The following is a 22613-nucleotide window of genomic DNA, read 5'->3' as shown; positions in this document are numbered from 1 at the left end:
CTTTATATCAACATTAGTTAATAACTTTTCGTTTATACGTTGGTACAGTTAGATGTTAGTTAAATAAGAAATATCACAGCATGCATTGCATTGGACTTGTTGTCTTCTGGTTTATTTATGGCTTTTCATAGCTTGCATGGTGCATGCGCTCATTAAAACCTGCACTTCTATCTTTATTTTTTTTGCAGACTTTTGGACTGAAAGGAATAGATGAATGATTTGTTTCTTCCTAAAGAGCAGGTGCGGTGCATGCTTCTCTTCGACCGTGAGTGTGTCCCTCTTTGTGCAGCAATGGAGCTGTGGACGCGCTTCAAAATGACCTCCTCACATCTGTGATTCTTAGGGTGCACATCCCTCCAGAGTAGGTTGGATGATAAATAAGATTTTGCATGACAGCAAGGACGTTCCGAAAGCTGATGTGTGGAGTCCTGTCTTTGCAAAGAGCTTGAGTTAGAAACAGACCTTCGTGAAAAATGCCTTTCATTCGTTTTCCTGTTGTTCTGGGGGCTGTGAGGAGCATATAGTGGACTTTGTAGGGCCACGGCGTGCAACGGGCTCGGGTAGCGGTAAACTTCAATGCCCTGGTGACCTGGAAGATCAGTACGGTAAGTGGGTTGCAAGACCACTTTAGGCTGAAGTATGTCTGAAACAACAGGCCAGTGTGAGTCAGGATACAGATTCGCCACAGACAGAAAACCATCTTCAGGAATCACGTCATCTGAGAAATGGGATTGAAGATCAGCCTGACTTCGTCTCCTGTGCTGCTTGTTGTTCTGGAATATAATGAGTAGATTCCTTGGAGTTGTTTCGCTGATGAAATATTCCAGTTCTCCTGAGGAATACTTGGACCTTAAGGAGGCCATGGAGGTGGAGAGAGAGCTGACAGTATCATCACCAGGGGTAAAAACAGCCCCAAAGTCACTGTCACAGAATCCTGAGCTAGCCCTCGATTGACGTTGCGTATGCGTGTGAAGTTCCTGGTGATGCTGGCTTCTTTCCTTAAAGCATTGACAGTAAAGCAGATCTTCAGAAGAATGACTGGAACATGACCAAAGCCCTCTCTCTTTCCTTGTGTCATGGACATCCTCTTCAGAAAGACTACGCCTGAGTCTCAAAGTGTCTTTATCCAACCAATATTGATACGGTTGTTCCTGGATTTTTGTTGCGTGAGATGTTTCTTCTTCAGTTTTTCCCAAGGCTGTTTCTACCATTATTTTGTGCCTGACCCTCAGGACTTCCAGCTCCAGGAGCCCTGCCAATGTAGCACGAAAGCGCTCTCGAATTCGTCTTCTCCCTGTGCTGGTCCATAACATTGGTTCAGTTTCTTCTTTTTGCTTAAACATCCTGGTAACAAGCCGTGTTGTGTTCTGCTTTTGATAGTGGACGACTTTATAGTGACATTACCCCAATCAATGCAAATGTATTTAACTCCTGCTGATCTCACTTTTGCACCAGTGTATCTACTGATTAGATTTTCACTAACCTTTGACCCTAGTTGAAGAATATGATGAAACGTAACATTTTCTGTATGAGATAAGGTCTTAAAAGGTAACACTATGTTAACACTTAAAAGATAAATATCACTCAGTGATAGTTTTGGCTTTACATCAGTGACATAATGAAGTTTAAAGCAATTCAGCTGTGCATATTCAAGATCATATTTGTAATGATGTATTTTAACACGATAAATAGATATAATAAGTAACATTGTATTTAAAGGGTGAAATACTTCACCCAAAAATTTGTTCCAAATCTGTATACATTTCTTTGTTCTGATGAACACAGAGAAAGATGCTTGGAAGAATGCTTATAACCAGACATATTTTGCCCCTCCATGGTAGGAAAAATTACTTTATCATTTTTTTGCTCTGCTGAACACAAAAGAAGACATTTTGAAGAAAGTAGGACAGCAAACAGTTCTGGGGCACTTTTGACTACCATTGTATTTTTTTCCCTACTATGGTAGTCAATGGGGGGGCAAAATCAGTCTGGTTTTAAGCATTCTTCCAAACATCTTTCTCTGTGTTCATCAGAACAAAGGAAATGATACAGATTTGGAACCAATCGAAGGTAAGTAAATGATGACAGAATTTGCATTTTTGAGAGAAGGATTCCCTTTAATAATCAAGCATCTACTCAAATGGAAAATGACAGCTATTTCTGTTTTAATAGCAACGTATATTAAAATATACAAGGCTATTTTTCTTCCAACAACTTACTTAAAATTGTTTTTAAGCTTTGATTTTTAAGAATGTATGTAATTGATGCATGTCATTGATGCATTTGCCAATGTAACACAGATATCTAAAAAACATCTAAATGCGTTACATTCATAAACGTGAATATTTTCCAAATGTAAACATACAACAACATAGTCATTAACTTTTAAGCATTTTGCTTGAGCTAAATTGCAGAAACTGCACTTACAAGCATTGCTTTCCTAGTACAATAATTACGTTTTATCACAACCATGATCTAGTTCTCATTATCATCCTGTTTAATTCTCACATTACAGATTTACAAAGTTGATAAACATGCATTTTTATAACAATAGTATCTTTTATTTACTTGATACATTTTAGAACAAACCTATATAAACCCAAATCATGCACAATAATAAAAGCACTCAATTTCAGTGGGTATCTTTTTTATTAACAAGTACATATCAACACACTTGTTCCTGCTTTTCTCGATGACAGTTTACGCAGGATCTCAATACACACAAAAATTCCCAGACAGAAGCGTCACTCATCAGCATCAGACTCTTCGTCTTGAGTGATCTGGAAGTAGCGCAGCTGGTAGCTTTCCTTATCTGACGCCACCACCCTCAGCCAGTCTCTCAGGTTGTTCTTCTTCAAGTACTTCTTCGTGAGGTACTTAAGATACCTGAAAAATAAAGGAGTGTTATTTTTTTCATCTGAACCATTAGTAGTCGACAATGGAGTTTGGTTGATGAAACAGATCTCACCTTTTAGAGAACTTCTTTTCTGATGCGACATTGATCTTGTTCTTCTGACGATTGATCTGCACTACGTTTCCCAGATTGCCTGTTTTGCCATTAACCTTCACCTTCTCTTTCAGAAAGGTTTCCTGATAGTGATAAAACAACATGACCACACTAGGGAAGATAGCCCTAGGTATTACACTAGGGAAGGGAACCCTAGCTGCGACTCGGCATTAGATTTGCAACTACCTGAATACATTTCATGACAAATAATTCAAAACAATATAGCAAACACAATGTGTAGTGTCTAAACTTACAAAATTGGCAGAGTCAAGGATCCCATCCTCAGCAGGGTTAGTACAATCCACGGTATACTTAAAGCAAGCACCCCTCTTACTTTTTTTCACGACAGTCTGCCTTACCTATAAAAAACCGACGTCACATTTATTAGGCTACTATGTGAACCATCAATTTGAAAGAAGTGATGTTTAATGCCGTGTTCGTAATAGTTAATATTCTAAATACTTTATTGCAGTTACAAATATATGGATTTGTGTTTTAGTAGCGACTGGTTCTGTCGTGGTAAAATGAGTCTTATCCACGTGTCTCCCGTCGGTAAGTCAAAATAGTGCATTAACACATCATTAGCTACATCCACAAAAAAAACACTCTGTGCTAAGTATTACACTTTAATCTCACTTATCGGATAGTTTGAAGACATAAAATAACACATATTTTGAATTTAATAGTCCCAGGGTCGATACGTACCGGTGCCATCTTAGTGAGGTTACTTTGAAAGAGGAAGTGACGTAGGTCCGAGCGGGGTTAGTTATCATTTCCTCGCTCCTGATTGGCTGCCAGTCGAGGAGGACTCGGGCACAGTTGTTGGACGTTGATAAAAAAGATGATTAAACTTTGATCATTTAACGTGTGGTTATTAATAGTACTATTTAAACATACAAACGTAGGCAAAAGTACGTAAATATGTTTTGCATTACACAAACATTAAGTATTATAGTAAAAGTGTAACTATTGATTATATTGTTTTATCATCGTTCGTGTAGTGAGACGATACTAATCTTTTGATGTCACACCATAGGGCACGGTTTATTTGACAACCCAAATATAGTTCAACTATGGTTCATGTATTAGGCTATATATTTTTTTCGTAAGGGATGCCAATAGTTTCTTTTCAAAACACTTGTTTTGCCAGTTAATGGGCAGCTTACCTGCACAGGAACTCCAGACATACACAATTTCAATACTTTATCAATGTCTAATATTAATTAATTAATATGACTGAATGGAAACTGAAATTAAGTTGCACTTATAAATATGACACTAAATACAATATGACAATCAGTAATGCAGTTAATTATAAAATATTCTACATCAGTGGTTCTCAAACTGTGGTACGCGTACCACTAGTGGTACTTGAAGAGACCCCAAATACAATTTCAAATGTTTAATACATGATTGATAAATACGGAATACATCTCAGCCTATGTGCAATTTTAAAATAGTTGTATGAATTATTCGAATTTAGATAGAAGCAAACTTGACCAAAGCATTTGAACTATTGTCCGCCTGAATTTGATTATAGGCCTACTCTCCGTGACTTCTATAAAACAAAGGCAAGCTGTAATTATTATTAGTGTTAACGTCACCAAGAAACGGAAGTTGCGATTGACTTCTTTTCCGTATCGTGACGTGTGTCCTAGTGGAACGGCTTCTGAAATTAAAAAAAAATGTTGGGCTGGGCTTTATTTTGCCCTTCCCTTTTTGATTGGTTTGCTGTAAATTGGGCCTGGAGGGAAGGGAAGTCCTACCTCTTTTTTGTTGCTGACGTCATGTGGTGAAAAGTTGTTGTTGAGAGGGGGAGAGGAGCTTAACGTTTTTGATTGAAGATTACAAGTGCAAAGGAATTTAAAAAAAAAAGGTGCGCACGGATAAATCATTTATAATAATCACTACAATACTCTGTAAAACACTTCCTGTTTGATTGCATTGTGACTTAAATGCTGTACGTTTTTTTTGCACTTAGCACTGGTGCTACAGAGGTTTATAGTTTGGTAACACAAGCCAAACACTAGGAGCACAAGTATAAATCGTCTGTTGTCATCATTTAAAAAAATATGCAAGTGCAGGTCATCACGAATAGGCAGATAAATGACAAATTACATTAATGTTACATACAGATGGATAAATTAGGGCCATATCATTTTTAGTTTACCTAAATTTGTTTAAAGTCTGTGTTTTTCATTTTTTACTATACAATAGTGGTATATTTGTCCACATAAATTACTTTAGTATACTATAGTATTTACTAAAATATTTATTGAAATTTGTTTTGGAACTTTACTATAGTATACAGTGTTTATCAATTTACTACAAGAGCACTACAAGAGTTCATTTTCAATAGCAAATACTATAGTACACTAAAGTGTTTTTTGTCTGAGTGTTCAATTTAACGGGACTTTTATTTTGACGGGTCTTCGGGAAGACGCTTGAGTTTTTGTGCGTTTGCAGATAGCTTCCCTCAACAGTAAAACGCTCGTAAAATAAACTCTCAGAGCAACTCTGGAGATGAAGTTCATGTGTTCATATCCTCATGCAGTGCAGACGCAGATAAATCCTCGACCATCACTCGTGTTGTATGTTAAACTGTGCACTTAATTCACTCAGACACGCAGAACAGCCAGATGACATTTAAATAACAGGATTCCGCGTCCGCATCTAGTTACATGGACTCCGTGCGGTGCTGATTATTGTCACACACAAACAAGCACAACCACGACAAACGCACTTTACACAAACACGCAGCTCTATATAATGCACCTATTCTTATTATTCTACACGTATGTCGCACAGTTGTAATTTTTTTCGAGTTACTTGACCGATCGGGCAAGTAAAATTCTCTCTCACTTGCCCATACAAAACATCCACTTGTCTCGGACAAGCGTTAATGTCGAGCCCTGACTATTAGTTTGAGTCTTTATGCATATGGCGGTCATTAGGTTGTACTTGGAACAACTCATTTTATATAAGGAGGTACTTGATCTGAAAAGTTTGAGAACCATTGTTCTACATGATTCATATATGAAGAATTTCTCAAAAGATGCAGTTCAACGTAAAATATACTGACGATTATACTATATAAACTATAGCTTATATCTGACGAGATGATTTATGTATGAACAGATGCAACGGCTCATGTTAAGACTGAACTGCACATTACAGTGTTGCCTGGGCACACAGCCATACATGGGAAATAAGTGTTAGGCTCCACCCATGCAGAAGATCCGGAGCCCAACCTAACAATGCATCCTAATATGTGCCGTGTCTGAAATAACTGCTCTTACTGTTTTTCACATTTTTTAAGAAAAAATGATTTTAACAGGAATATAACCATTGTTTCTCGTTATATATTCTCATAACCTTACAATATTATAATCGGATAATATACATTTTATTCAACAATCTGGACAATGAGTTTTAAAATATTACAGTTTTTAAGTGAATTTCTTTTGCCCTTGTTCTTAAAACAAGCAGGCCAATTCACTAATATTTTACTTAAAAACAGAAATGGACATTTCAGAGTTTGTTTGATGTGTGAAAACATGCTCTATAAAATAATCAAGCATTACCAAGAAAAGCTACACATTCAAGTGACTGGCCCTAAATTACAACAGGCAGGTTAGACTAGGTTGTCCCTAAATCCAATGCAGGTCCATTTTTCTCTCCCTCTTTAAAGGTGTGATAAAAGACAAAGTTTGACAGATTCGATTAGTTGTCAAACTATAAAAAAATGCTGAATTCCAGTTTTAATTTAAATACTGATCACGTGTTTCATAAAAACAAAAAGAAAGGTCATCTAGTATGTTTTTATTTTGCTCTCTCCAGTCAGATGACAAAGGCCTCGAGTGAACAAAGGAAGATTAGAACTCTCATCCAAGATTTAGTCCTTAAACAAGAGCCCAAGCTAATTCTGGGGCAGCGCCGATAAGAGCCCACCTGGAGACAAATAACAGGCTTCAACACTTTATTTAAGGTTGTCAAAGACAGCCAAAAACAAGCTGGCTGCTATTGTGTTACAGAGGTATTCGCACATGGCCATCACATCCTTTCCACTTCTGAACAATGAGACTGGGGTTTAAGAATTTCACTGGTTTATTCTGCGTCAGTTCGGCCTTTCCTCTCCTCACAACACGTTGCATAAATTATGCACGCCAATTATGATTAAGAAACTAAATACAAAAAGGAAAATGGATCCCATTTCTTAAACATCCAGGAATGTACGCTGTACTTGAGGGGGACAAATAACACAGAATGGGGCGTTTGAGGGGGGGTTAACACACTGACAATAATAAACCTCTTACCGAAGAGAATGCCAACTGACCCGACAAGTCCAGCACAGTATTGGAAGGAGAAAAAAGGAGTACAATCGCAACAAAATTATTTGAGGTTGCTTGTGAAGGCCATAGCTTTGGTGACAAATAAAACCAAATACAAGAGATCTGTTAAAAGTGTAGCATGTTGCAGCCTGAGCAGCCCAGTCTTTCTTCCTATTTGGTCATGGGTTTGACAGCCACTGCAGATTCTTCGCCCATAGCTGAAAGCACGGTAACCTTGAAGATGAGCAAAAAGTACTTTTAAAAATTTAATATTCAGCTTCTAGAGAAACTGCTGACAAATAACGAATCAAGAGACCAGGTGTGTATTAGCCCAGATGGATGCGCTTACCAACATCTCTTCACCAGCTGCAAATTTGCTTTCAATTTCTTTGCCCAGGTCACTGTCTGGCACACGCAGGTCCTCACGCACATCACCGTTGTCCAACATTAGGGAGAGGAAACCCTCAGTGATGTCGACCACCTATGTGCAACAAGATTGAGAAAATTGGTATTTTAATCAAGTGCTACATAAAAACCAGATCATTAAGATCACTGTAGACTCTCAGCAAAAACCAACACTGCTTTATAATACAGCATTTCATTTATAGAAAAACAAAAAAGAAATGGGAGGAACATTTTATGAAGGGTCAGCTCTCGAATAAAATTGCACCGTATTAACAGCTTATAAAGATGTACGAGTACATGCATGCACAAGTCAAATAACTTGCAAAAGCTTGCCAAGGAACTCCAAAAACGTTAGCTAGTTGAGAAAAAACTAGTTTAACAATGTGGGCTGCCGTCACACATCACGGTCATTTAAGTTTAATTAGGGCAAGGACAGATATTTCAATCTTAAATAAACTGCCTCAAGTCAACAAGTTAAGAACGGAAGAATCAGCAGTTAGTCCTCAATACATAGGACTGGCATTACAAAATAAGTTGATACCCAAACTGCCCTTGCAATGCCCTCTTGGAATATGCAAAGCCGTGAAAACCTCACCTGGTAATCGTTTCTTTTAATGTTAGGCACGTCCATGTTGTGGGTAGAGGGGCAAATATCTTCATACTTCTTATTTGAGAAAATGTCAATTCCAACCATGTGAACCTGTTAAGAGACACTTTTACTCAACACTGGATTCCCAAAGGTAAATCAGTCACCAAAAGGATGAAATGGATCTCCACAATTACCTTTGCATGACCATGCTTGCCAGTCTTAGAAGTGGACATTTCAACAATTTTGCAGGGGCGACCCTTAAGCACCACGAATCCGTTCTTGCGCAGGGCGCTGCACTGCATGGGGTAGGTGGCAGAAGCCCCTGCATCACCGCTGGTGAAATCAAGATCTGGATCTGCCATGATGGGGTTCTAATCAAGGGGCACTGGAAAAACAGAGCAAGAATTTACATTGGGCGAGAGAAAGCTTGCATATGCAAATCACGGTTACACGAAACAGACACGTGTAAGTGATCCTAACTCTCTGCCAACCAATAAGTTGGCAAGCACACAGTTTCTTGGTTAAGATAAACTACAACTAGATAGAACTGCGTTAAACATTTACTAAATTAATAAACTAGAAAAGCGTCAGCTACAACATCCTAATATATTTGGTATCGGCTGAAAACCTGCCGCATTTTGCCACTCAATTTCAACCCTCGGTTTTGTGGACACGACCCAAAATAAAGGATTCGACGCGATAAAAGTGTCGCCAACAGCTGTTTGTTCACTAAAGGGTTGTTAAAAAGCTAAATGTGCGTCAATTGACCCCTTACGCTCGTTACTTTACACAAAATTAACACAATGACCACGCCGAAACAGGCCAGATGGACTCGTGGGTTAGCGCAAGTGAAATAACAAAGGCACCAAAAACGTTAAAAGTAATCGTTTAGAAAAGTGCGACCGGTTAACGGAACATAACGTTTCTTAAATAAGAATCGGCGCGAGCGCATCGTGTTTAGTCAACGTGTTTTCGCCAATGCGCCGCCGATCAATGACTAAGCTAGCATGCTAACGCCCCATCCGTATAACAAAAACATTTTAAACAGACACAAAGTTACACACAAATCCCGACACCAACCACAACAAACGACCAATTAAAAAACGAATAAAGCAATGGGGGAAACGGGACGTGTGCGGGTAAACCAAAGTTTCTCACGTGCCTCTTTCTCAGTTAACGTTATGTGACAAATCACGTCGCGCGCGAGGCCGTGCGCCACTGTTTTTGCTCGCGGCCTGCGACAACTTCACACCCCGCGAGCCGCCTTAATGAAGAACCTTCACGCGCTTTCTTAATACGTCCCGGTTCCGTTCGCCATTCACAACTCCGAAACCGACTTTGTAAAAGGTTAAAGCGGTAAAGTTTTATGTCATTTTCAACAGTTCAAACAAGGTTCATGCAGCACTTACTTCCAAGAAAAAAAGGAACGTCAACGCGCAGGCGCGGCCAATTTTAACGCGGTACCCGTACAGTGGGCGGTTCTTCTGCGCTCTGCTGCTGACATGATGACTTCTTTTGACAAAAGTTTGTGCATACTGGTGCCGCTCACTGAGGTATGTTGTTACACATCGGCATTTTCCTGGTAAAAACAACAGTATAAACCATGACAGAAATTCTAATAAATGTAATTATAATGGGAACTGTATTAGTTTTAATGGAAACGATAATGTCCTAAGCGGATCCCTACTTATGTTATTCAAGCCCAATGCAGTATGGCCCAAAACACACTATAAGTTACATAAGAACATTTTAGAAATAGTAAGCATATGAAAGCATCAAAATTAGTTTTTTTTCTTCAGCAGGGTTTTTCCAAATCAGTGTAGTAATTTAATACAAGGATACTGGCTACATCGACTAAATAAAAAAGTTTTACAAAAGATGGCAAATATGACAGCACACATGGTCTGGTTTGATGTGTCAATTTATTTAAAAAAAAAACCAAAGAAAAAATCATGGTTTTGGGAGACAAGTGAACACGCTGGGCTTGAAATATGTTCCATGTTTCCATTTCATTTAGTTTTCATTCAGAATCTTTGAACTCTATTTGAATAGGAATAAACTCAAGCTATATTATTATACAGCCAAAGTAAAAAAGGTCCAACATGAAGTCTGACAACATAAAAAATGCTTATTATTGCTAATAGCCTAGCTTTTCTAGACTGATCCTCCAACCAGCTATTTGATATGCAATTTTCCTCTGTAGGATCCTCTAACATGAACATGTGCGTTAACACAACCAAAATACTTTTACAAACAACTATTTTAAAATGTTTTGCAATAATAAGGGGGATGTATTTAGCCGGATAATTGGGCATAACAATGTTGCTTAAAAAATAAAACTAACTATAAAATGAAGTGTAAAAACAGTTTAAACTAAGAGTTGTTTAAATGAAGCACTCGTAGTAAAGCATCTTTGTCATGATAGTACAGATTTCAAAATTCTTTAAGACAAACTAATTCACTAATTAAACTTAATAAAATTTTCTTAATACAATGAGATACCAGCATTTCAGCACTGTAAAATACAATAAATAAAATGGATCAAAATATCAAGCAAAACTGGGTTTAAAAAAGTTCCATATCCACAGAATATTCAGTTCAGATGATACAGCTCTTTTGTGGGTTGGATGACAGGAGGGCATTTTGGTATTGTTGTGATTTACATCATGTACTGTAATCGAAATCGAAAGCAATGAACTAAAAAACATTATGGACTAGGCACGGATTAAATGAGATCAGAATCTCTTAGAAGCCCAGGCTACACTTATAGTTACATGGAAAAACCCATTCTCATAGCCTACAAAAATGTATTTAAAAAATAGCGCAACCTAACATTTAATATGAACTTCATGGTAGCACATTATGAAATATGAAAATCAAAAATGGTATGTCCAGTTACAGCTCACCATTCCTCATTTTAATGTGAACATGCCCGTTTTCGTTTCTTTATTGGTGGTTTTACAGGCCTAAAGAATAAAACACACTCCCACACACGCACAAATTGCAGCAACCATAAAAATAACCAATATCCGGAATACGCAGTTGTGCTATAAATCTTAAAAGTTTAATACACAAAATACTAAAAGAAAGAGAAATAAAACAACAGATTCAGGCTAAAGGATGTACTTACTGTATCAATTTCCAGTTAATGTAAAAATAAGGTCACACGTCAAAAACCTATCTACACAAAGCAACCACCTTGGAGGTGGTGCATAAGATAATAAACAGATCAACCAACCTCACAGTTTACATCTGTGTTGATAAAGTTGATGGGAAGACCCCATAACTACAGGGGAGACATCAATCCTGCACACACATCCATACTCAGTTCACAGTTTGTATAACAAAAAAAGTTTCCAGTTGTGTGACATTGTGAATTCTACACACTATTGCCATTCCATACAGCAGTGGAAATGTATAAAACTATACAAATGAAAGTATATTATTAAGGAACTTGTTTCTTGTATTTTTATAGAATGCTATGTCATTTAGAAGGATCTCTATTAACATTAAGATTAGGCTTGAATTGGCTACTTTTTTTCTTTTGGAAGAATTTTTCTGATGTTCTACACTCAAGTCACCTCTGAATCTACACATGACAACATTGCCATTTTTACATTAATAAGTACATATTCAAAGCCAATTATTGAGCTAATTGAAATTACTTTGGAAAAATTCACTGGTCTATATGTTGAATTGCAAAAGACTTAAAACACCCTCAGAGAAGAAATATTTGTCCCTTCAATCTTAAATATTGCCTTATATCGTTTCACTTACATAGAGGTTTTCTCTACCTCGTGGTCAGAAAACTGAACCCTAACAGGTGAACAGAATCGAGGTAGCCCAAAGGGAAGCTCTCACAAAACACTACCGTTCAGTTCACCGATTCATGTGATTCACACAAAATTAGGTGCACATTTGTGACACATTGGGATAAAACATCACACATTTCTGTCACACCCTCACAGTTTCAAATGCATTCATTTCAGAAGCAAGATCCTCTCTCACCGCAGGAAGTGGATATTTACAGACGGTCTGTGAACGTCCCTCTATAAATAGTTGGAGATTAAAGATCCATCATGAGGAACAGTGAGGACTTTACTCGCCGTCCCTCGGCCGTTATTGCACTTTGCTGAGAGTTGTGCGAAAATAAATGTAAATAGAAAACATTCTTATCTAAATGACACGGGGAGGCATGTTTCCCTCGTTCCTTAACTATTTAAAAACTGCTGGTATGTTGATGACAACACAACTAGTTTTTTTGTTTTGTTCGTGGAAAACTTTGCATCATTCATCCAATCATACACATATCTACACACACACACTAACAGCTATTGTGAGACTCAATGAAATAGTAATGTACTTTTTGATGTTTCATTACAAAGCTCTGTAGTATTTATAGATCTGCCCTGTGAATTTTTACAAAGAGTCGTTCCTGCAGATAAGATTTACTTTTTAAATGTCTTGCGTTATGTGGACATTCACGCACCAGTGCATGTTGCCATAAAAAAAAAAAACACTAATATCAAATGCTCACAATGTGTTTGTTTGATAGACAATGAAAAATAAAATAAGTTCATTCTACAGAAGTCTGATCTACAGCACCATCTCCCTGAGTGCAAGAAACAGTGCACGAACACAAACTTCAACCGCATCTTAAATACTACAGAACTTTAGCACATAACTAGGAATGCACATCATGACTGTTTAGGATCATGAGAGGATCATGCATATTTCCATTACAAACAGGCATCAATTTCCATCTAATAGCAGTATTTTCCCTTCTTTACATAAACACGCACACACATCAAAATGGACCTAAAAAATTAAACCGAGCAGCATTGCAATTTCATATTTAAGGCATTTTGTGTACAGCCCAAAAGTGTGTCTGCTCCAATATAATGTCATGAATCAAGTATCATACAAGTCTTAAATTATCAGTTAAATTCACACATTGGGATGACGTCGACGTGTCACAAACGTCTGTGTGCATTCCGAGCTGAAACATGAAAAAGATTCGTTCTAAAAACAAAGAATGAAATATGCCCACAAAGTCTGGGGTGTAGATGTTGGATCGCACAAATCGCATCCCGCGAGGGAGGTTTAAACTGACGTTGAATTATTGTGTCAAAAGTGTCTTAACAGTACAAATCACTTGCTTAAATATTCACTCTATTCTGAGGGTCCTGTAATTTCAGTCTTTTACTAATCTCCTCCAGAAGACTCTAGATACATATTTGTAATGACAAAAACATCAGAACCCCACATACATCAACGAAAGAGCCGTAAAAAATAACGCAGACCGGTTGTTCTTTTTTGGAACCTCTTTGTTTATGGCAGCTTCCAGATTTTGGCTGTGGAGTTGAGTTCGATCGTCTTTGACTCTTCTGAGAAAGAACCCGGGAAAGTTTTGTTCTGCTCGCCGTCTGCCAGATTGTCCAGCACACCTGGATTTTCTGCCTGTCTTTCCATTTTTCCACACTTTTCAATAAAGTAGAAAAGATCCACAGACACAATGCAGGGGAGGGCGTGGACGAATTACCAATTCATCATGGAGTTTCTGTTCAAGGTCATGAAGAAAACTTGGCTGCTGCCTCCTGATCTGACCGAGGCAAAGAACACCTGCGAGAAAGAAAAGAATCCAGATGGAGGAAGGTTATTATTTAAGGCCTCTTTGTCACACCGGAGACCAGACTGTTACAACCTCTTGCTTTGTGTGAGTGACTACATAAGACTTTCATTTAAACAAAGAACATTCTCAACTTTCACAATCTGACAAAAAGTTAACTTGAAGGAAACCGAGAACGTTTTTTTACAGACTCAGATTTTCTCAATTCGACTTTTGGTATAAGAAACATTTATATGTGCCAACAGTAAAAAACAATACAGTAAGAAAATACATTTACTAAATGTATTAATGTGCATTACATATTTTCAAGTTTTAAAAGTTTAATTCAGTCATATGTTTAGTATGTTATAAACCCTGACCTCACAGCTATAATATGGAAACTACAAATAGATGTTTAAAATGGAAAAGAACATAGAAACTTATATAGTAACACATAGAATATCTTAAATATATCAGTTTTTGCATATAAACCATGTCAGCCAAATACTGCAAGCGGTAACATACTTTATCGTTTCTCTCCGAAAGGAACTTCAGTCGCTGAGCTCGCTTGTGCATGAAAACTCCGTCGAGGTGTCCCGTTTCCACGGAGCGGATCTCAATGGCTTTCTCTCCCCAGCCCATGATCTGGTTGGAGTGGATGTAAGCTGCAGGAGGGACAGGCGAATATACAAAAACAAAAACGTGACAGGAGAGCGTTGACACTCACTGGAATATAAACACTGCATTGTTATAACACCCCGTTCCTCAACGACTTCTGACGTCCAACAGCAACTTAAAACAGCCCAGGCTTAAAAAAGACCTGCCAAAGCCACCCCACGTCATCAGGAGGCCATTATTGCAGCAGTTTCTGAGCATCCAGAGATTTAGGATTATTGTCTATTGTTTTGAATTTGAAGGATAAGGGATCGTCATGAACAATGAACTACTATGAACTCTCTTCTAGAACTTCCCTTATCTGGAACCGATATTAAGTCCTGCATTGAGATGATACAGTGATCTGGTTGTTTTGCTACTGATGACAAATGTTTCAGCAGTAGATAAAAAAAATCAGGGTCGTTGAATTATTCCGATTTGCTATTAATGCAGAATCCCTGAAGAGTTGACAATAATTTAGATGAAACATTCATTCATTTCAACCCATCGGTGTCAACAAACAAAGACAAAACTAAATCGTAACACATTCTTTGCAGATGATAAATGACAACAAACAAACACATTCAGTTAAGTCAAAAACTAATTTTAGAGACATATGGCCGAACATCCGATGTATGATTTCAAAATGATTATGTTAAAAGACTAATGTTTAAGACAACACAAATTACATTTGAACTCATTGACTTGACCTGATGTAAGTCAACATGAAACATTTGCATCCTATATTACTTACATAATGTCACATTTTGTCTATCAACTAAAAAGATATTAAATATAAATGTAATATTTTGCTGCTGTCCTTCTAAAAAAAAAATATATTTTTTGTTTTTTTTTTTTTTTGCCATAAATCATTATTATTAGTCACCCATTAGGGTTGTCACTGGGTTTTGCAAATATAACCAATAAAAAGTATTAAAAGTGCTTTTCAACTTGACAAGACAGTATTTTATCGATTAAAAAGTAGTGTTTTTTCCACTTCGTGAACAGCGAATTTGGACATCCAAGTATTGGAAGGACAGCGACGATATTTAATATTCAATATGGTAAAACCAGAAACCACATTAGGAAAGTAAATAGAATCAGTTATTTCATGTTGAAAACATTCACTTAAACAATAATCTAAAAGTCGCAATCTCTTTTTAACAAATGCAGATATTCTTATACTTTCTTATATTTATTAAAAAGGTTATTCCCAGGCCCAGGCAGAATCAATTGTTTTATTTGAACATTTTACGTACTGATTTAGGGAAAATAATCCGTAGAATGGATTCATACATATGTAAGATGTGTTACCTAGAGCTCAGGGTATTGTTAGCTGAAAACATTATGACATTGACAAAACGATGTATGACCCCACACGCAAGGGGTAGAATGTGTGTACAATTGAATAAATTTCAAGCGCATTATTTTATGAGGAAATTCTGCGGGTACAGATTCAGTGTGGGCCTGGTTATTACCAAAAATATTCAGGGTTTATCAAATAAACTCAGGCTACCAAACAATCTGAACAGAAACATCACACAGGAGAAGTGACTGCGAGACATACAAGACAAACGATTCAAGTGCCAGGCTCTAGACAGATAGGGTGGCAAGGGGTGTGGCTAATCTCAGTCTTGTGCTCAATATTTTAGTTAAGGGAGGAACAGAAAATACACAATGTTGGCATGCAGGTAAAGAGGAATAGGTTGTGTGTGGTGTGTTTCTTTTTAGAACATAACTGATTCACAAAGAGGCTTCGCTAAGCGTTTTCAGGAGTGTCTGGGGAGGCGCACTTGCACGGGCCAGCATCAGGGCTCTACAAGAAGAAGAGGAGCTTTTGTGTGAAGTAAACAACCAAACCTACCAACAGAGGTGGGCATCTCTCCCCACTGGAGCACCACGTCTTTAGTGATTCTGCCGTATGTGTTCACATAGACCCCCTCATCTTCATAGCACAGAAGCATCTCCATGCCGTCGGTCTTGGGAAGCACCACAATGGCGTGAGGGGTAACACTGCTCTGAATCTGGGGAGGGAGGGGTGGGCGTAGATGAGCCTTGGGGTGACAAAAACGACCTGCAGTGCAAAACATTCCCCACTAGGTGACGCTTTACAACCCCCCCGCTCCACTGTCTCTGCTGTGCGTGGCCAGAGTTTGGGGTGGAAACTGCTGCAACAATCAAGACTCCTGCCCTCCACTCGACCACACCGTCACCTGGGCAACCTGACCCCAAAACCGCCCGCTATCAGACTACTGGCTTGGGGCAGTTTGGGTCAACATTTTGGTTGGCGTACACGTTTGGTTTGTCAAAGGTCGTAGATCGGGGGAGGTTTTCCTTATACAGCGGAGATATTTTCTAGCACACTTGATAATGTAACAATAACAACATCCGTTACAGTGAGACCTCGAGTTTAGTTCCATTCATCTCCTCTAATCTCACGCATACTCACACATGTTGCTTTGGATTCAGGGTCCAATATTTTTACCGCAACTACCAACGGTGTTAAACGAGACAATTCAGGTAGTTGTTTAGGACAATTGTTCATCTATGAGCAAACGGATGCATCAGACCTTTTTGCTAATGAACTGTTAATTAATATAACACTACATTAATAAACATTTGAATCTAGTTCATGTTTGTTATGATATAAAAATGCATTTTGTTCATTGTTCATTTATGTTTAAGACATTAGACTAATTGATTATAATTATAATAATCGTAATGTAAAGATAAATTAATTATTGTAAGCAAAAATATAACCATTAAACATTAATAATACTACTACTAATAATTTATATTTCCAGTCAAATATACACAGAAACAAACCAAATGATTAAATGCTGTTATCGTTCATTATTTAAAGCAAGGAAATATAAATGGCAACCAATTAAATCTTAGTGTTTCAAAACATCTCAAATCAAATTGATTTGACTGTAAAAGACCCCTCAGTTCTGTGCCCAACATTCATTAATCATCACTCATTCTTACAATGCGTTTTAAACCATGTATTTTGCTCCAGTTCCCAAATGTTACCAGCCAGCTGGTGAATAAAATTTTATTGGTATTTTGCTCTCGGCAAGTGTTCATTTTGGACCCTGTCTGTAATTAAAGACACAGGCGTGATACGAACATCAACTCTACACACCGTGTCCCAGAGGAGGAATGGTCTTATTGGAATCGGGGTAAGGAGGGGAGAGCTGCCTCCGCTTTGCCCATCTTCACTTACGTGAGACGGAATGTAGATATCGTACGGGTTTCCAGAATCGACGTCTATCACGTGAAAACCAACGCTGGAGCCGTAGATGACCTTTAACCTCTGACCCTCCTCAACTGTGAGGTCAACCAGCAGGGGCTTGTGCGGAAGATCTGTAAAAGACTTTGGAAAGACAGAGCGATAAGCAAAATGAGCAATTAGAGGATTCTTGATGTAATATCAACCAAGAAATATGCCTTTTGCAGGTGTAATTCTCTGATCGCTCATACACACGGCGGAAGTACAAAAATAGCTCCTTAATTTGCACATTTTGTAGCAGCCTGCTGAGCTGAGTTCTATGGCCTACTTTCTTTAAGGAAATGCAGTTTACCAATGAGTTTACACAGCTGTTCTTCCTAAAGAGGGGTAAAAGGGGTCTCTTTGGACCAGACCGCTCACTTACCTTGAAAGCCATGAATTTGTGGTAGGGTTTTGGAGCCCAGGCGTAAATTTCCACTGAATTCTTCAAAGCAATCACCAAGAACTTAATCCTTTCATATTTGACTGTTGAAATACAAATACAATTGTAAATAATATTTACCTATAACTGACATCATTTAATATATAGTTTTATATATATTTAAATAATAATAGCAAGTGGTACCAAACGTTGTCTTATATTTGGTGATTTAAAAGATTTATTTATTTCATATTTATTGAATTACTGAAATATAGAAAGTTAAATTCATATTTAATAATATTCATAATATTGCTGTATGTACTGTGTGAATTTTTTTTTTAATCAATTTTGTGTATATTATACAGTTCAAAAACCAAACAATTATATATTTCAATGTTTGTTGTTTATTAAACTGCTTAAATGACTCAAGTATTAAAATAAGTAATTGGTTAAATCGTCTTAGGAAACATACCGACTTTATAGTGGACACACCCCTCGAGGTCACCAACCGTAATCCAGCCTTGTTTTTTCTCTACCTCGGGGTCATTGTGAAGTATCCTGTTTCTGAGCCATGACAGGTAATAGACCCTCAGTTTATTCTTTTTACCTGTAAAAGATAAAGAGTGACGATGTGATCACAAATCATATCTGTACACAGCACACAATCCTCTAACGGTGGTTTATGGTACCTGATATGGTGACCAGGACATTGAGACCCTCCAGCACATCCATCTGCTGAAAGCGTCGACGGTTGATGAGATTGTAAACTTTTCCCTGACCACTGCGATCTAGTAACATGAGTCCATTCTCCGTTCCTACCAACAGATTTACTCCTATAGGAAACAAACACAGGCATATACAGTATGTAAATATATCTAAATAAAAATATAAAAGCAAGGTGAAAAAAGCATTTATGCTACACTCGGATTAATATACGTAAAGTCGGTTAAAGGTCTATAAATCAGCCTAAAGAATTTGGACTTACCCCACAATGCCGCACACAGGATTTCAGAGTTGAAACGCTTCTTGTACTTGCGGATTTCGGGGGTGTCGCTGTGAGGCCGGATATTGGTGGGATTGACGTTAACGACTGAAATTTTCCGTGCCTCGTTCAATCGAGCTTGTTCCTGTTCTTGCTCGTGCCTCAGGAGTTCATCCGCAAAATGACCTGAGTGAAATAAAACATACATGTATAAATGATTATACTCATTAACCTCTAAATTCATTGCTGAAAATTGTATTAATTATACATTTAAATAACATATATAATATGATATATTAATCTTACCCGAGGCATCCTCATCATCCTCTGTGGGGGAGGTCTGATACACACGTGGGTCCACAAAAGGTGTGAAGGAGGCTTTGGATCCGCTCCCCATCCCAAACTGCCATTATTGATAATCAGCATGTAAGACACATAAGCATCCGCATACCATGCAAACTCCGTTTTAAAACTTGACTATGTTCAAAAAAGCATACTATTCCTATGTCTGAAGTACACGGAATACTGCATCCCACAATGCAATGTGCTCGACCTTCCAATTTCCATATAGTGAAGGGACTTGGAGAAGTATATACATTTATAATTAACCGCATTTTAACATTTTTTAACTCATTATTATATCAGACTTGCAATATTGAACTAAAAAGTAATGGTATTTTTTCCAAGGTAATAACATTTGCTGAATTAAACATGCCACCTAAAGTCATCTTATGCCAGCATTGTAGCAAGCAGTATGCCAGTGCTCCATCCCAAACATGGCCATTTTAAGCAACCAACGCAACAAAACAAGACATTTTTTCCCAATATTAACATAACAATAAGAACATCTGTAGTGAGAACACTGTCCAACATGTGTTAGCAGACGTAGCAATTCAGCAAGAAAGGAGCATTTAAAAGGGCAAAAAGTGGGAAAACATCTTAGAAAATGTTTACTTTAAACGAATCAAATAAGTGAGCTTAATAAACAAAATAACGAAAGAATGAGAATAAAAATGGAAACCAAGAAGAAGAATCTAAGTTTGGGGTTTCTTTAAAACTACAGAATGAATTAAATGGGAATGGGTTAGAATTTTGGGGTGCAGGGTGGCTCTAACAGGCTTGTCCGTCACCTACTTCAGCCACCGAGTCCAGGTCCTGCCCACTAGAGTGCCTCCCAGAGCCCTCACCGGGCATGCCCGAGGGGGAGTGGCTTTGCTGTACTAGATCAGGCAGATTGAGGTTACCGGGAAAACCATTGCTCTCGGCATGACCGAGCTTTCTTTCCCCAAACGTCTGCAGAGAGGAACAGAAAAAAGAATAGGGCTACGCTAGTGCAAGGCCCTCGAACCCAAACCCGCATGTATGCCACCTTGCAGAAACTTTTGGCTAATGCACAGCAGGTGCCTCTTCCAGGGAGCTCAAATTTTGGGGGAGATTTCAGAAGCAAAAGGTGGTAAAAATATCAAAATATGACCAACAAAAATAAAGATAGCTAACATGAATCAATAAACTGAAAGTGAAACAAAACCGTGATACCCTAGAGGAATGGGTTTTGCTAACAGAGAGGATGAATTGGTCTTTGTGCACAGGTATATGTACCTCTCGCATCATCAGGGAGGTGTCTTGAGAATTTTTGGAGAATGAATCATTGGGATGAGAATCTTCCTGGTTGCCCAATGAGTCATTGCCACTCTGGCCAGCAGAAGGCCTGTTGAGAAATCATCTCAGATTACTTGATGAACGCCATTTTTATTCAAGAGTCTTTAGTTAACGTCAAATCCTGGGAAACCAAGCTCGATTTTACAAATATTTCAGAAGGTTGTTCATTCGTCTAAACTCATAAAATACAAATCATTAAAAGGCGTACAATTATTAGATAAAAAGCTGAAAATAAAGAGGAAATAAAAATCTCGTCATTCTGGCTTGCAACGTGAACATATCCACAGACCACATAGAGCAATTCCATAAATGTGACCCTGGACCGAAAAAAAAACAGTCATAAGGGTCAATTTTTCTTGTTTTTTAGGATAGGACAACATGTGGTCGAGATACAACTATTTGAAAACCTGGAATCTGAGGGCGCAAAAAATCGAAATATTGAGAAAAGCGCCTTTAAAGTTGTCCATCAGTGCTAAGTAGAAACAGGTTTGTTTTAACGCTCTCTATTGGCTTACCGCTTTAACGACGTTGTGGAGAGTAGATGAACCTGAAAGCTGAAATTCTAAGCTTTATATAGATACCAAACTTGAGTGGGTAATTCCCAAAGAGCGGGCAGCAGCGAGTGAAGATTGTAGGCGTGTTTTCGGCCATTTTTGTTCGCGATTTTGCTGCCTTTACTCACAAAAACAAAGTTTCGATATTTTACGGTAGAAAATGTACAAAGTATCTTCATGGAACATGATCTTTACTTAATATCCTAATGATTTTTGGCATAAGAAAAAATAGAATGGAATGTTTTGTTGGCTATTGCTACAAATGTACCAGTGACTGGTTTTGTGGTCCAGGGTCACAATTGGAGAACACTCACATGATACGTGGAATATCGCTGACTGGCACAGTCCCATCATTAGCCCCGCCCTCTCCATCCTCTTCCTCGCTGCTCTCTGAATCCTCACTGGACGACGAGTAATCCGTCACCTTCCTGGGCGGGCGGTTGGTGTCTTCATTCGTTCGCAGCTCTCGGAGTTCTTTGGCCAGAGCAGTGAGGTCCTTTAGGGCACGGCAGGGCGAGAAAGAGATACAAAACAAATAAGAGGCTTCATTCGTTCCATGAACCCTCATCAAGCTGATTAACTGTGAACAATTCACCTAATATAAAGAGTATTTCTTTAAAGACTGAGGAGCATACGCTACTGTGATTATTTGTTAGTACATGTAATTGATTAAACTAGGTCACGTAAATGGCAACAAACGGTTGAAGGTCAAAATTACAGTTTCAGTGCAGCTTCAAAGGGCTTTATAGGATACCAGACGATGAATCTTATCTAGTGAAATGATCGGTCAATTAAAAAAAAAGTATATGCTTTATAAACAGAAATGCTCGCCTTGCTCTATTCTGCGATGCGCGTTTATGACTTCACAAAAAAGGTCACGCTTGACTTAGGCGGAAGTACCGAGTCAGTGTTTACAAGTTGAACGTGCAAGTTTTCAATGTAAAATTACGCATTACGTGAAGTCATGAACGCGCATCGCAGAACAGAGCATTTGTGTTTATAAAGAATATACATTTTTATTTTTTTTAGAAAATGACCGATCGTTTCGCTAGATAAGACCCTTATTCATCGTCTGGTATCGTTTAAAGCCCTTTGAAGCTGCACTGAAACTGTTATTTTGACCTTCAACCGTTTGGAGTCCATTGAAGTCCACTATATGGAGAAAAACCCT

At 38.0% G+C, this 22613-nt stretch overlaps 3 protein-coding genes across 10 annotated transcripts in view; all 3 read right to left on the bottom strand.

Annotated features, from left to right (window-relative positions):
• Positions 1 to 2630: 2630 nt before the first annotated feature.
• On the bottom strand, positions 2631 to 3805 carry rpl22l1 (ribosomal protein L22-like 1). The gene is made up of 4 exons (XM_057322657.1): positions 3713 to 3805; positions 3262 to 3366; positions 2969 to 3090; positions 2631 to 2886 (listed from the first exon to the last, which is right to left on the bottom strand). Exons 1-4 carry the CDS (start codon positions 3719 to 3721, stop codon positions 2745 to 2747), a joined length of 378 nt encoding a protein of 125 aa, XP_057178640.1. The 5' UTR covers positions 3722 to 3805; the 3' UTR covers positions 2631 to 2744.
• Positions 3806 to 6969: 3164 nt separating this feature from the next.
• On the bottom strand, positions 6970 to 9850 carry eif5a (eukaryotic translation initiation factor 5A). Of its 2 annotated transcripts, none has more exons than XM_057323182.1 (5): positions 9742 to 9850; positions 8527 to 8717; positions 8339 to 8443; positions 7688 to 7819; positions 6970 to 7572 (listed from the first exon to the last, which is right to left on the bottom strand). In XM_057323182.1, exons 2-5 carry the CDS (start codon positions 8692 to 8694, stop codon positions 7510 to 7512), a joined length of 468 nt encoding a protein of 155 aa, XP_057179165.1. In that variant the 5' UTR covers positions 8695 to 8717; positions 9742 to 9850; the 3' UTR covers positions 6970 to 7509. The 2 variants fall into 2 exon arrangements, with proteins under 2 accessions (XP_057179165.1, XP_057179166.1); XM_057323183.1 differs by lacking the exon at positions 9742 to 9850 and adding an exon at positions 9495 to 9637.
• Positions 9851 to 10235: 385 nt separating this feature from the next.
• tnikb (TRAF2 and NCK interacting kinase b) overlaps positions 10236 to 22613 on the bottom strand; it is a 46911-nt gene continuing 34533 nt past the window's right edge. For 4 of the 7 annotated variants that reach the window (XM_057323174.1, XM_057323179.1, XM_057323175.1 and 1 more), the window contains 12 exons: positions 21757 to 21938; positions 20829 to 20937; positions 20364 to 20522; positions 19536 to 19632; positions 19233 to 19415; positions 18937 to 19080; positions 18720 to 18854; positions 18251 to 18351; positions 17821 to 17970; positions 16459 to 16618; positions 14466 to 14605; positions 10236 to 13954 (listed from right to left, as the gene is read on the bottom strand). In XM_057323174.1, coding sequence (XP_057179157.1) covers positions 13871 to 13954; positions 14466 to 14605; positions 16459 to 16618; positions 17821 to 17970; positions 18251 to 18351; positions 18720 to 18854; positions 18937 to 19080; positions 19233 to 19415; positions 19536 to 19632; positions 20364 to 20522; positions 20829 to 20937; positions 21757 to 21938 — 1644 coding nt within the window. In that variant the 3' untranslated portion in view covers positions 10236 to 13870. The remainder of the gene's footprint in view (positions 13955 to 14465; positions 14606 to 16458; positions 16619 to 17820; positions 17971 to 18250; positions 18352 to 18719; positions 18855 to 18936; positions 19081 to 19232; positions 19416 to 19535; positions 19633 to 20363; positions 20523 to 20828; positions 20938 to 21756; positions 21939 to 22613) is intronic. The other 3 variants (XM_057323176.1, XM_057323181.1, XM_057323178.1) reach the window with 2 other exon arrangements.

The sequence above is a fragment of the Triplophysa rosa genome, linkage group LG23 (genome assembly GCF_024868665.1).
Source record: "Triplophysa rosa linkage group LG23, Trosa_1v2, whole genome shotgun sequence".
In the NCBI taxonomy this organism is placed as follows: Eukaryota; Metazoa; Chordata; class Actinopteri; order Cypriniformes; family Nemacheilidae; genus Triplophysa; species Triplophysa rosa.
Note: the sequence above shows the minus strand (reverse complement) of the source record. Positions and strands in the feature narration are given on the sequence as shown.